General features: G+C 40.2%; 1 protein-coding gene across 2 annotated transcripts in view; it reads left to right on the forward strand.

Moving 5' to 3' along the window:
* Hipk (Homeodomain interacting protein kinase) overlaps nucleotides 1-13,731 on the forward strand; it is a 479,478-nt gene that overhangs the window by 253,383 nt on the left and 212,364 nt on the right. For both annotated transcript variants that reach the window (XR_010517744.1, XM_065224621.1), the window contains exons 4-9: nucleotides 7,197-7,297; nucleotides 7,442-7,651; nucleotides 7,712-8,158; nucleotides 8,305-8,904; nucleotides 9,025-10,307; nucleotides 10,377-10,975. Coding sequence is in view for 1 of the 2 variants with exons in the window: in XM_065224621.1 (XP_065080693.1) it covers nucleotides 7,197-7,297; nucleotides 7,442-7,651; nucleotides 7,712-8,158; nucleotides 8,305-8,904; nucleotides 9,025-10,307; nucleotides 10,377-10,975 (3,240 nt within the window). In the remaining variant the exon portion in view is untranslated. The remainder of the gene's footprint in view (nucleotides 1-7,196; nucleotides 7,298-7,441; nucleotides 7,652-7,711; nucleotides 8,159-8,304; nucleotides 8,905-9,024; nucleotides 10,308-10,376; nucleotides 10,976-13,731) is intronic.

Genomic DNA, 13,731 nt, shown 5'->3' on the forward strand with positions numbered 1-13,731 from the left:
AATCAGATATGTAGACTAGATCATTTGCAAGTAGGGTAAATTACGGCTTCGGCAATACCTTATTCTATTATCGTCAGGGGCTAAACAATGTCATTTACTTAAACCTTTGGTTATTATTAGTTAGGTAAGTTCCGATTCTACACATTGTAGTTTCATTTTTATACCTGTGATCTTGACATTTTTACCTAGGGTATGAGTACTTAAGGGGGTTAGGTTTTTGATAAGTCTTTAGTGGAAATGACACTGATGAAGACTGCACATTGTAGTCAAAATACGTATCTGTCATGGACACCAAAATTATTTAAGTGGAATTAAATGGAAGATAACCCTTTTTGCTGTTTTATTTAAGCATTCCGCTAACAATCCAAGATTAGAGATCTTCATTGCATTATTAGATCTCATTAACTTCACAACAATTGTAGGAACTTTGAAGAAGCTCTCAGGAATGAAAGGAAATGCTGAGAATTTCTGTGAAGCTCCATAAACAAACTACGGTAACATAACGGAAGTTAACACACTGAAATTATGGGGAACTTACTGGAAGCTTTAAGATCCTCATATCGATTCTTTTAACATCCGAAAATTTTCAGGAACTTTTATGAAGTTCCTAGAATTTCAGAGCACATCACAGGTGTCAAGCGAACTTGAGAAATATAGAAACCTTGAGAGGTATTGTGCAAATTTTTAAAAAGTTCCAAGCACCTCAGAAAAGCTAGATCTAGTGATCTTTGGGGAACTTCAGATCTTAAGAGCAGTTCCCATGACTTAGGTTCAGACTTTTTGGAGCAGTTCAAATATCTATGATCGTAAATTTAGAAAAATTGAGAACCCTTAAGATGTTCCGCGAATTTCAAAGAAGTACAGAGAACTTAGAATTTAGATAGTTTCATGATATTCAACGAAGTTCCGAGTAGCTTCAGAATAATCCCATTAACTTAAGCAAATTTGCAGAGACTTACAAGGAATTCCGTGGAATTATGCGGTATTCGAAGTATTCTATGATTGATCCAAAAACGTTAGGGAATTTTGACCGTTATATATCAGAAAATTTGCCGGATTATTAAACAAATCTAGAGAACTTTAGGTAAGCATAGTTCAGGAAAAATAAGTGAGCGTTTAGTAAGTTTTTGTTAATGGTTATTTCAGTAAAGTTGCGGGTTCTTAAAATATACTGATTCAATAATCGGATAGGTAGGAAAGTCTAGACCGATGAAGAAGTTTTAAATTAGTGTCGATAATTTAATGGAAGTTTCATGAACTTCAGAAAAATCATGAGAACTTCAGTGAAAATCATAAAACTATATTAATTATTTCGTTCCAATTCCATGAAAATTGCGAGAGCACAAAAGTTCCAGAAATTTACAAAAACTTCGAAAACTTCACAGAAGGACAGCAACATTTCGAGAACTTCATAGAAATCTATGGAGCTTAGAGGAAGATCCGCGAACTTCAGGAATTTGTTATGAACATTAGCAAACCGTGGGAGCATTTGAAAGAAGTTTAGTAAGCTCCGAAAATTGGAGGAATTTCAGGGAGAGGTCAGTTCCATTAGTTTCAGAAAATTAGTGGTGAATTTAAAGCAGTTCCCAGATTTTCAGATAACTTCAGAGACGTTAAAAATGTAATTGAGGTCTTTGCATAAGTTCAAAAGTTCACTAAAGCTTAATCATTTTAAGGACGGTTCAATTAAATTCAGCGCAGTACAACAAGCTTCATGAGAACTGCAAAAACGTTAGAGCAATTTTGAGAATTTCAGAAAAGAACAGAGAACCTCAGAGCAGCTTCGTTGACATTAGAGAAGTCACATAAAGTTTAAAGAAGTTTAGAGAACTTCAGCGAATTGTTAAACCTTAAGTTGAGATTCATGATCTTTAGAAAAATTAAGGAAACTATAGGAAGCCCTATACAGTTCAGAGAAGTTTAAGAATTTGATAAGAAGTATTGTGAGCATCAGGCTAGTTTTTCAAACTAAAAAAGAACTTCAAGACAGATTCATTAACTTCAGGAAAAATTTGGGAAGTTCTCAGAATAGTCCATTCCATATTCAATGGTTATTTCGATGAAACTATACTCCGAACTCAATTTCCAAGTTTTCCTCGTAATTACCTTGAATTTCTCCACAATAAGACACCCTTTGGAAAGATTTACAGAATATTCATTGAATTCATCTCAGATTTCGTTTTGAATCTCACTCCTTCCTTTGTAATTCTACTCACATTGAAAGTCTCCTAAGAAATCATTGGCATTTCTACTCACAAATTCCTTAGATTTCTTCTCTAATTTGTTTGGCTAACTCTCCTGAATTTATTTTCCGAATTCCTTTGAACATGTCCTGGAGTTATTCTCAGATTTAATTGTAATCCGTCTTTTAGTATTTAAAAAAAATCCCAGGACTTATGCTCCGTATTTGTTTTCTACCACTTGTTTCCTTTGAAGTTCACAGGAGTTGTGCTCCTCAGAAATTCCTAAGAGTTTTAAATAAAATTTACTTTTAATTCAATTCATGGTCACTTTTTGGTCACTATTTTTACAACTATAAGTCACTATTTAGTCACTTATTTCTTTATCATTGTCACTAAAATCACTATTTTTGACGGCAGTGATGGCTACCAGCCCTGGAAGCAAATAAAAAGCGTCATTAACCAGTAATATTTTTCACTGTGCTTTTAGTAAGTCAATTTATGAATGTTATGATTTCGGCACGAAATATTCTGTTGATGGATATTAACGTTTACATTAAAAAAAAAGTCGATTTTTTTCTGAAGAAGCAAGAAATAAAACTAGGGTAAGTGTGCCAGATTAAGGCCCTTGTAGTGCTCGAATTGACCCTATATTAAATTCCCACATTCATCAGGTTAAAATTACACATTTTTGTATTATTATTTTTTTTACGAGGTTCAAAAGTATGTTTAATTTGAAAATATATTTCAAATTTGAAAACTGGACCACTATTGTCAAAACTAGAAAACTATCCCTACGTAAAATAGGTCCAAACGAATACTTTCGTTTGTAAATAGGGTAGAGCACTACTTCGTCGTAATCGCCCATTTCCGTTTTATCGATCAGAAAAGATCAATAATATCAATGATTTCACCATGCACAAATCAATAATAGGTTTGTTCCGATACGTTAGTTCATTAGCTACAACAACATAAATCCTGTTAGAGCGCATTGTATGAATATTAATGCTCATTGTTCTCAAAATAAAAGAAGCGCTCCTAGCGAATCCCCTTTTTCTACGTTTATTCGTAGGACGAAGAAAATCTAATGGCGTTTCAATGCGTTAGGACGGAATTGAAACTCGTAGAACGAATTTAGAATCAATAAGCAGTATTAGTTTTTAGACAATATCTCAACAATTTGTGAATCTTTATCAAATCCAACGGTACATATAGAAAGGTGAATAAATTTAAAAGTCATTTTTGACATAAATATTCCATTTTTTGTTTAAACTCGTTCAGAAAAGAGAGGTAAAGCGCGGGTTGCGCTTACTAGGACGGAAATTAGATCAAAAGCCCTAGTGCTTAATCTTGATAGGAAAAATAGCCGTTCCTGGTAACTTTGAGACAGCAAGCAGGAAGTCTTAGCCTTAGTTATAGTGGTCGAACAAAGTTTGTTAGGATCCTATTTCGCCCCTCCTTTCCCTTTTAGATCAAATAATCACTAAAGTCACTTTTTCACAAAATGTTTAATTTGAGTACTTGGCACTAAGAAAGTCTACAGTAGTTTTAACAAAATATGCATATCTGTTAAAAAATTGAAAATTTTAACCAGGGTGACCAGTGAACCGCAAAACGTTAGAACACCAGGAAAACTATTGGGAAATGCGTTCAATTTCGATTTAAAAGAGAATTTTGAAGGATTCTAGGGATGACACCAAGATTTATCAGAGAAGAATACCAAAGTACAGACTACGAAAGTCTCATGTAAAATTAAGTGTGCTGAGGACCGATTTCTTCATCTCTGCTTAAATGTTAAGCCAGGTTTACCTATATTGTTAAACTTGGTTCAGCACGTACGAGCGTCGCTTTTGATTATTGTTTAAATTATTAGAGACGCAAAATTCAGCTCCGAAACAATTTCGGAAATAATTTTAATATAATTGAGAGTGCGTTTTAACGAGAGTTCTGAGAAGAACTCTATGATGATTGGATGAGGATTCTAGGTAGAATTCTAATTCCAACATTAGTTCTGAAATTTTGCTTAAGAGGCTCTGATGAAAATTCCATGAAAATCCCGTGAACTCCAAAGATGGTCTCTGCGGATAATTCCAAAAGAATTCTGGGGTGATTTCTGACGATACATCCAAGAGAATTCTAAAGAGTTCGAAATAAATTTCGAGAAGAATTCCAATGGACTCGAATTTTGAGGGTTCAATCTCAAAGGAATTCTGAAAAGGGTTTCAAAGTTTGTGATGGATTTTTGTTTTGAGAATTCTGAGGAAATCCTATGGGGATTCTAAGGAGAATACAAATTGAATTTCCAATTGAATGCAAGGGAGAAGTCCAAGATTACAAGCAGAAATTTATGAAACTTCTGAGGTTAATTGCATGGAAATTCTAAGGATGGATTTATGGAAGGAGTCTTCAGGGAGTTTCTAAAAGAATCAATAAAAATCGAAAATAATCTACTTCTACTAATCATGTGTTATTACTTAATGCGTGAATTTAACGATTTACATAGTTGGAGATGCTTAACGTCAAATATCAGACTTAAATAGTACGGCAGTGTGAAAATTGTTTATACAAAGTAGAAAGCGAGCAAAGGACAATTTTGAGGAAGGTACTAATCGGATAGTTGTTTAGAATGTGAGGGAAAGAAGTGTGAAACAATCAATAGAACTGTTTCCGCACATCAGAGGTAATCCCTTTTGCCAGTGGTGGCAAGGGAAACACCCCTCACCATCCCTCATTAACGGATGAGCTTGGTAAAGGAGACGCTCTACCCTATTCGTACCTTCCTCAAAATTATCCTTTGTTCGCTTTCTACTTTCTATATACAAATTTCACACTGCCACACTATAACGGAACTATCAACTCTTTAGTTTCATCTCCTCATCTATCGTAGAAAATGTCCACTTTAGTTCTGATATTTGATGTAAAGCGTTTCCAACTACGAAAATAATCTATTTCCAAGAATTGTGTTGATTGTTCTGCAAAGAATTTCAAGAATGCAATATTATGTTTGCAAAAGCTTATTTGCCTCTAAGTTTAACAGAAGGGGAATTGTTCTAATAAAGTTCTTGAGATCATTCCGAACACATTCTGTGAAAAGTTCATAGCAAATTATCAAAGTTATCTACCTAGATATAACAAATATTTAAAGATTTCGAACGCAGTATCAAATTCAAGATCATAAAAAATGGGAATTACTATTTGCTAGTCATCATGTCAGGCATAACATTTGATAACGGCACAAAAGCATTTGTAAACAAACTTTCTAAGGCCCTTTACACGTAAACCAAAGTACGCCCACGCAAACCAATACCACTTTCGGAAAGGTGATAGTTGCCCCTATCCGATGATGTTGTTGGTTTGCGATAGCGTACTTTGGTTCACGTGTAAAGGGCCTTAGAAAGTTTGTTTTCAAATGCTTTTGTGCCGTTATCAAATGTTATGCCTGATGTATAACGTAAGCAAAAGTAAATTATTCAAATCACTTCAAATGCTCTTCACAGGAGATTCCGTTGTGAGATTCTATTAAACTAGAGAAATTTATGAAATTTGATTTTAAGTTCCATGACGTTAAAAGTTTATTTCAATATCAAACCGTTTCTATATAAATGGTTACTTATTTAGTATTTACAAGTCACTATTTGGTCACTATTACCGTATTTTTTGTCACTAAAGTCACTACTATTATATCGTATCAGCACTACCAGCCCTGTAGACTAGAAGATTTTTTTTGAAGTTAAAAGTATATTCATCTAAATTAATATATTTTCTACTTCGCCTACACACTAAGATTATTTCACCGAAATCTGTGAAATTTTACCGAAATCTCAACAGCTGAACGTTCGGTAAACAGTTCAGTGATTTTTCACAGATATCCTGTAATTGTTCACCGAATATCTGTGAGTAATTACAGGAAATCTGTGAAAATTCACCGAACTGTTTACCGAACGTTCAGCTGTTGAGATTTCGGTAAAATTTCACAGATTTCGGTAGAATAATCTAAGTGTGTATAACTGAATATTACGTCAGGGATTGTTTTTAAGTTTCCTTCCGGAAAAATCGTGTCCAATTGTTAACGAAATGCAATGCTTATATTAGCTTGTATGTTGACAGTGTAATATCGCCTGGTGGTTTATTATTTCTTAGAATAAGAATAAAGCATGATGGCTGCTTATTAGACCCAAATTAGGGACATCTTCCCTATTTAGTATTTCTAAAATAAGCTTATTATGGAAACCCTATAAACGGAATACGCAACGCTGGATGTAACAATACATCTGGTAAAAGATGCTATGAAATTATCTGTCAGATTCATGGAAGAAACCCCTGTATCAGGAAGGCAAAAATATACATTTTATTTTTAGACACACTTACACGTCCGGGTTTTGCTAATTAACATTGATTCTTTGCCCCATTTGGAATCTCGAGCTTAGTTTTTAAGTTACTGTGTACCTAATACTGTTACAGCGCTTGCCGTCACTAGACTATACAATGTCATAGCAATAGCACCGGGCAGATTCAGCTACGACCCATTTAATAAAAGGGAAACCCTTCAACGAGATCGAAGCTCTTGCTTCATTGTAATTACGGTTAGACTATCCAAACAAAGCTGCTGGTGAAAAACGAGTTCACCTCACCGCGGAACAATGAGAGCGTGGCACTGAGAGCTACAGCTTATTAGACAAAAGCATCACGCATTAATTCATTCCGTTTTTGATATTCAAATCCATTGCTAAGTGGGTAATGCAGTCACAAATTAAAATCTAAGCATAATACGAATTTCAACATGATTTCCACTAAGCATACGCATCGAAAATCATTAGTTAGCGGTTTTTGGATCTGAACAGGGAGTGTAAATAAATTTAATTCGGGTAATCACTGCCCAACATCATCACCATCCGCCCTATTTAGTCGTGGAACCTTTCTTTTTGAACCGCCGACGCCGCGCTATCTGCATTCATAAAACACAAAACCCATTCTAACCTGTTTTCTTTTTCTTTCTCGCTTCCTCTCTAATTGTAGGTTTTAACGGCGTTGTTAAAATTGAAACAACTCGGTTTAATTCACGCTGATCTGAAACCCGAAAACATTATGCTGGTCGACCCGGTTAGGCAACCGTACAGGTGAGTGTGTTCATCGACACTTCCGTGTTTGGGGGGAATTATGCCGCGCGGCCTCAATGAAATACTATATCCGTTCTAATTCCCACTTTCTCTCTATCTCCCTCGTTTTATGATCGCTTTTTTTTAAACATGGCAAAAATGTAGGGTAAAGGTGATTGATTTCGGTTCGGCGTCTCACGTCAGCAAAACGGTGTGCAATACGTACCTGCAGTCGCGCTACTATCGGGCGCCGGAGATCATCCTCGGGTTGCCGTTCTGCGAGGCCATCGACATGTGGTCCCTCGGCTGTGTCGTGGCGGAGCTGTTCCTCGGATGGCCCCTGTATCCGGGCTCCTCTGAATATGATCAAATCAGGTAAATAAATCTTCAATCCAATCACGAATGGCCTTTTTACTAATTTCGTATACGTTGCAGGTACATATCGCAGACACAGGGTCTCCCAACCGAGCACATGCTGAACAGTGCCAGCAAGACGGCCAAATTTTTCTACCGGGATGTCGATTCCACCTATCCCTTCTGGCGGTTGAAAACGCCTGAAGAGCACGAGGCGGAAACCAACAACAAAAGCAAGGAGGCTCGCAAGTACATCTTCAACTGCCTGGACGACATCGGGCAGGTGAATGTGCCGACCGACATCGAGGGTGGCCAGCTGCTGGCGGAAAAGACTGACCGACGGGAATTCATCGATCTCCTCAAGCGGATGCTCACCATCGACCAGGAACGAAGGATAACACCGGGCGAAGCGCTGAACCATCCCTTCACCACGTTGGCCCATCTGGTGGATTATGCCCACTGCAACAACGTCAAAGCGTCCGTCCAGATGATGGAGGTGTGCCGAAGGACGGACTCAATGATCCACACGTATGTATTCTCTCTGTTGTTTGGCCTCTGCACACACACACACACACTCTCTAAATGGTGTTGTTTGTCTCAATCATCTTTTTTTGTTACTCGTCGGCGTCTACAATGGTTGTGTCTTTTCTCTATTATCTCTCCCTAACATACAGTTACAATTTAAGCGTTCAACCCACAACGGCCACCTTGGTGACGAACTTTGTTCCGAACGCCACCGAGAACATGACCATCACGTTCAACAATCAGGTGCAGCGGATCGTACGGGAGCGTGGTCCCACCTACGACAACCATCTGTATCAGATCTACCGCGGCCGAAACGTCGGCGGTCAGTACAGTAACGGACGGCCGGATGCATTCCAGCACCAGCTGGTGTCCAGCATCCTGTGTCCGCCCGGGTACCAAACGATGCCCAGTCCGACGAAGCACGTCGTGGTCGGGGGCACTTCAATGCAACCGCCCCTACAAGTCCCACCGCAGCAGTACGTCAATGTTCCTGTTCCTGTTTCGATGGTCGAACCGTCGTCGGGTCAGCGCATGCTACTGACCAATGCGGTTCAACCGAACGTTGCCTGGCCGCAGAGTGGACGCCAGGTGGCGATTGTGCCATCCTGGTCACAGCAAACCGGACCGCACTCGTTGATCGTCGATTCGGCGCCGTTTCTCAACGTGGAGGAGATCTACCCGAAGCCACACCTCAACATCCAGACCCGGCACCCGGAGCCGAAGAAGGAATCACCGGTGCATCACTTGGTGTGAGTATTACTATTAGTTACAGACTGGAATACATTTTTGACTCAGACTAAAATCAAGAACATTAGAACGACTGAACCAATGTTGCGAGTTTACTAATCACCCCCCTTTTCCATTCGCAGCGTCTCCCGTCACGACAAGAAGGAGAACAACCAACTATCGCCGGTGAAGAAGCGCGTCAAGGAGAACACTCCTCCCCATCAACAGCGGTACAACAGCAATCGGAACACACACATGTGCCAGCAGTACCACGACGCGGGTGGGTCGTCATCTTCGTCGTCGTTCTATCACGGCGGCAACGGTGGCAATAACGGCAACAGCAGCAGCAATAGCAATCAACTGCAGATCCCACAGCAACAAATCCAGCAACAGCCACCACATCACCACCATTCGTCACAACAACAGCAGCAGCAGCAGCAGCAGCAACAACAGCAGCAGCAACAGCAGTCACAGTCTAGCCAGCTGCAACAGGCCAGTAGCAGTGGTAACCATCATCATCACCATCACTATCAGCAAATCGATTCCGGTTCGATGGGTGGCGGTGGTAGCGGTAACGGAAATGGTGGCAGTGGCAGCGGTTTGGGCGGATCGAACAATGTACAAATTCACCATTCGTCTTCGTCTTACGGAGGCAATGGGAGCAGCAGCGGCATGATGATGGGCAGTGGTAACATCCATCATGGATCGAGCAGCGGAAATCATCACGGTAGCGGAGGTCACATACACCATAGTCACAGTAGCAGCCACAATAGTAAACAGCAAACGATCACGATCCATGATACTCCTTCTCCGACGGCGGTAATCACCATCTCGGATAGTGAGGACGAAACAGCGGATGTGAAGCAGTTGATTAACAGTTCCAAATCGCAACAGCATCAGTCTACCGGTATGTGTGGATCAAGCCAGACCAGTCAGCAGCACATACGAGGTCATCCGTCGACGAATAGCAGTTCCTCGTCCAGCAATCAATGTCGAGCAAATATGAGTATGGGTGGTAATGGCAGCAGTAGCAGCAGCAGCTGCGGAGTTAAACCTTCTTCGTCGTCGTCGTCTAATATCCACCATTCGTCGTCGTCTTCTTCATTGGCAGCGCTGAATCAACAGCCACCGCCGCCAAGTGGTAGCAGTTCTCATCACCATTCGCATTATCACTTGCAGCAGGTACCGCAATCGCACATGCAGCAGCAGCAACAGCCACCGCAGTCGCAACACCACACGAGTGTGATCAGCAGTGGCAGTCAGGTTGGAAGCAGTAGCATGTGCGGTGGAGGAAGCAACAACCAGTCGGGAACTTTGTCCAGTAGACAACGCAAGAGTACGGCTGTGGCGTCCACCTCGACGGCATGTGTCACCGTCGGTGATAGTGATGGAGAGAACGATCGGCGCAATACGCCTAAGCATCAGAGTAAGTAGATTGGATTGAACACAACCACACCGAGTGGAATGTTTATAATATTCATGGTTTAAATTGCAGCTATAAAGTACGAGCACCATGCAGGTCAATCGCAGAAGAAGCGCCTGCTGGCGATGGCCCAGAACGAATGCCTGCTGTCGTCGTCCACCAACCAGTTGCACGTGCCGAAGCAGGAACCAACAGAATTTGTTGCCTACGAGTATCCCCAGATGGACAAGCGCTCCTCATGGGCTCCACCGGGTTCGTCGTCGCACTACGGAGGGAACAACAATAGCAGCAGCAGCGGTCACAAACGGGAATCGTCCGCCTACATGCCATCGTCATCGTCGTCGTCTTCGTCGGCCAATCAGGGAGGCAGCAGTGGTATGGGTGGAGGCCCTATGGGTGGTTCGACACTTGTGACGGTTCCACCACATGCCCATGCCAAGAACACACCAACGGGCGGCAGTGGTTCCTCGTGGGGAGCTCCGGTCTACCGTCAGCATCAGCAAAGCTCCAATACACCGTTGGGCAGTTCACCGGGAGCGATCTTGCAGCAGCAGGACATTTACGCGCAGGGAGACATTTACCGGCGGTCGGCGGTGTTTGTGGCGCAGGCACCGTACCAGACGTACAACCGGGTGGTTCCGCCGCCGGCGCACAACGCTTCCAGTCGACAGGTGGGTGACGTTCAATGTAGATACGAGTATTGAACATAGGATTGCGCTCGTTGGCTGCGTCCGGAACTTGGTGTTTTTTGGGAAACTCTTTAATCTCGATAGTTTACAATCACGAATGGATGAATTTATGCCGAACAGAGAATCCCGTTCCATTGAAGTCGGTTCTGATTACAGTTCAGACGACCTCGTCAGGGATCTCTGATGATATCTCTTTGAGTACCTATGTTAAATCTTTTTGCATGGAAAACAATTCGAACGATTTTCCAAAACTATATGAGGAAATGTAGCGTTCCTATTACTATGGGAATATTGCATCCAATTAACTAGATTCTCCAACTAGTTAATGACGTGGACTTCGATGAAGTTGCATTGCATGAATTGTAAAGAATGGTTCTTGCTTTGTTAGATAAAACATCATCTGATCAGCTTCAACGAGTATGTTAGTAACATTCTTTGCCACCACGCAGAGTTTGGAACAAATCGGTTGCGTACCGGTGCGGTTCACCAAAGCACAACATGTGTTCTCGACTGCTTGGTTTAGATGCTGGTAGACGCGTGTTTCGTATACACAACACTCCGCTTTATGCTTGGTTTTCGTTTACGGTAAACGAGTTTGGTATGTAAAAAATGAAAAACACAAAACCGAACCAAGGTTGTGTAGCGGTTGTGTTGTTTTCGGGTCGATATTCCAGGGTGTCCATCCAACCGGGAATTCCGTTTATGCCGGGAAAAAACCGGGAGAAATGCGGGAAAACCCAAATTGCACCGGGAAAGATTATAAATAATCATCCCAAGTAACATAGTTTTATCATAGTCTTGTAGGCCAAAATTTGGTCTTGAAGGACCATTTAAACCTTTATAAAACTTCCAATGTTACTTGGAATCAGTCAACACCTTGTTGAATCTGCAGTTCTTCAAGATCAGATATCCGCCAAGGTGTCGACTACCTGAAAAAAATAACCTGGAATTTCAGGGAATTCCATTTCAGTCCTGGAAAATCCGGAAATCACAGGGAATTTCTTAAGAAATCAGAGAAATATTTCTTAATCCTCTTTGAACAGTATTACTGATCTTGCTAGTCTCATACAATTTAAATACTCGGTGTAGTTTTAGGATGTTTGTAAATTAATAAAATCTTTCATAGAATCGTGAGCTTGTGGGTGCTCAAATGAATTATTTTAATTGGTTAAATAAGGAACATAATCTTCTGCAGCTGCCTATGTATAGTATCAAAATTACAGATGCATTACTGTAAGAACTATGATTTTACACGCTAGTGTTCGTTAGATTCTGCTTGGCGAACTGAATTTTGATGATTTTGGGCCGTCCCTGAGTTGAAGTGGGATACAGAGGATCGGTAAAAATCTATTTACCGAATTTTTGGTTGTGGCAAAATTCATGGCGCTGGGTGGCGCTGTTTAGTTCGATCCAACAAAAAATAAACCTCCGAAAATGGGTTGGCGCGTCTTTTAGTAAATGCAAGAATGGAAAAATGATAATAGATATATTTCTGAATACTTGTAGTTCTAGTTCCTCATTGTGTGCTTAAGAGACGGATAAATTCAGACATTAAGCTATCCAATGAAATTTTAGAATTATGATCCTGCTTGGATGGACGGAATTTTTTGATTGCTTGAAGTAGCAGAATATCATTAAATAACTCAGGGTCACATGGACCAAAATTTCTAATCTGTGAAAGCACAACTCTGAATATCAAATTTTCGATTATGTTGATGGAAAGAAAGAGGGGGGCAATCCCAAGTAATTAACAAGCCTGGTTAATAATAATCTGACTAATAATTTGCCGAAGCCCTTTATTAGTCGTATGTTAGCTTTGTATAGCAAAATCAATCGAAATTTGCGGGTTTATTGGTTACCTCCAGGGTGCCTTCCATTCATTTTGGCTAAGAAAATGTTTTATGAAATTATGGAATAATAAGATTATATGATAATATTTTGTTTGTGTAAGCAACAAGAAAATATTGTGAAGTTTGTGTCTGACGCATAATACCTGCCAATTTTGCTACATTAGCGTCGCAATAAGCGATTTTGTCATTTATCTCACCCACTCTTCGCTCTTCACTCTTCGCGAAGAGGCGATCAGAAAATCGCTCATTGTGACTCTGTTGAAGCTAAATTTGCATGTTTTGTGTGTCAAACATAAACTTTACAATCTTTTCTTGTTACTTACACGTACAAAATATTATCATAATGTCTTATTATTCCGTAATTTTATAAAACATGTTTTTCGGCAAAATGAATGGAAGGCACCCTGGTTACCTCCAAAGTAATAATTTGGACTTTGACTATATGTTTTAGTATTACTTCTACGTGAATTCAACGATTTACATAGTTGAAAATGCTAATTTCAAATAACAGACTGTAGTGGTAATTTTTATACGATAGATGGAGTAAATAGATGAAAGCATAGAGTTGATAGTTCCGTTAGAGTACGGCAGTGTGAAGATTGCATATAGATATTAGAATAGCGAGCTAGGACAACTTTTGCCAGTAGTGGCGGGGGGACACACCCCTCACCATCCCTCTCCAAAGGGGGAGTTTGGTAAAGAGAGATGAAAAAACCGATTTGTACCTTCCTTAAAAGTTGTCCTAGCTCGCCATTCTAATATCTATTTGTAATCTTCACACTGCCGTACTCTAACGGAACTATCAACTCTATGCTTTCATCTACTCCATCTATCGTATAAAAATTACCACTACAGTCTGTTATTTGAAATTAGCATCTTCAACTATAA

Source organism: Ochlerotatus camptorhynchus, unplaced genomic scaffold, assembly GCF_037179485.1.
Source record: "Ochlerotatus camptorhynchus isolate MF236.1 unplaced genomic scaffold, CSIRO-AGI_Acam_v1.1 ptg000213l, whole genome shotgun sequence".
Lineage (NCBI taxonomy): Eukaryota > Metazoa > Arthropoda > Insecta > Diptera > Culicidae > Ochlerotatus > Ochlerotatus camptorhynchus.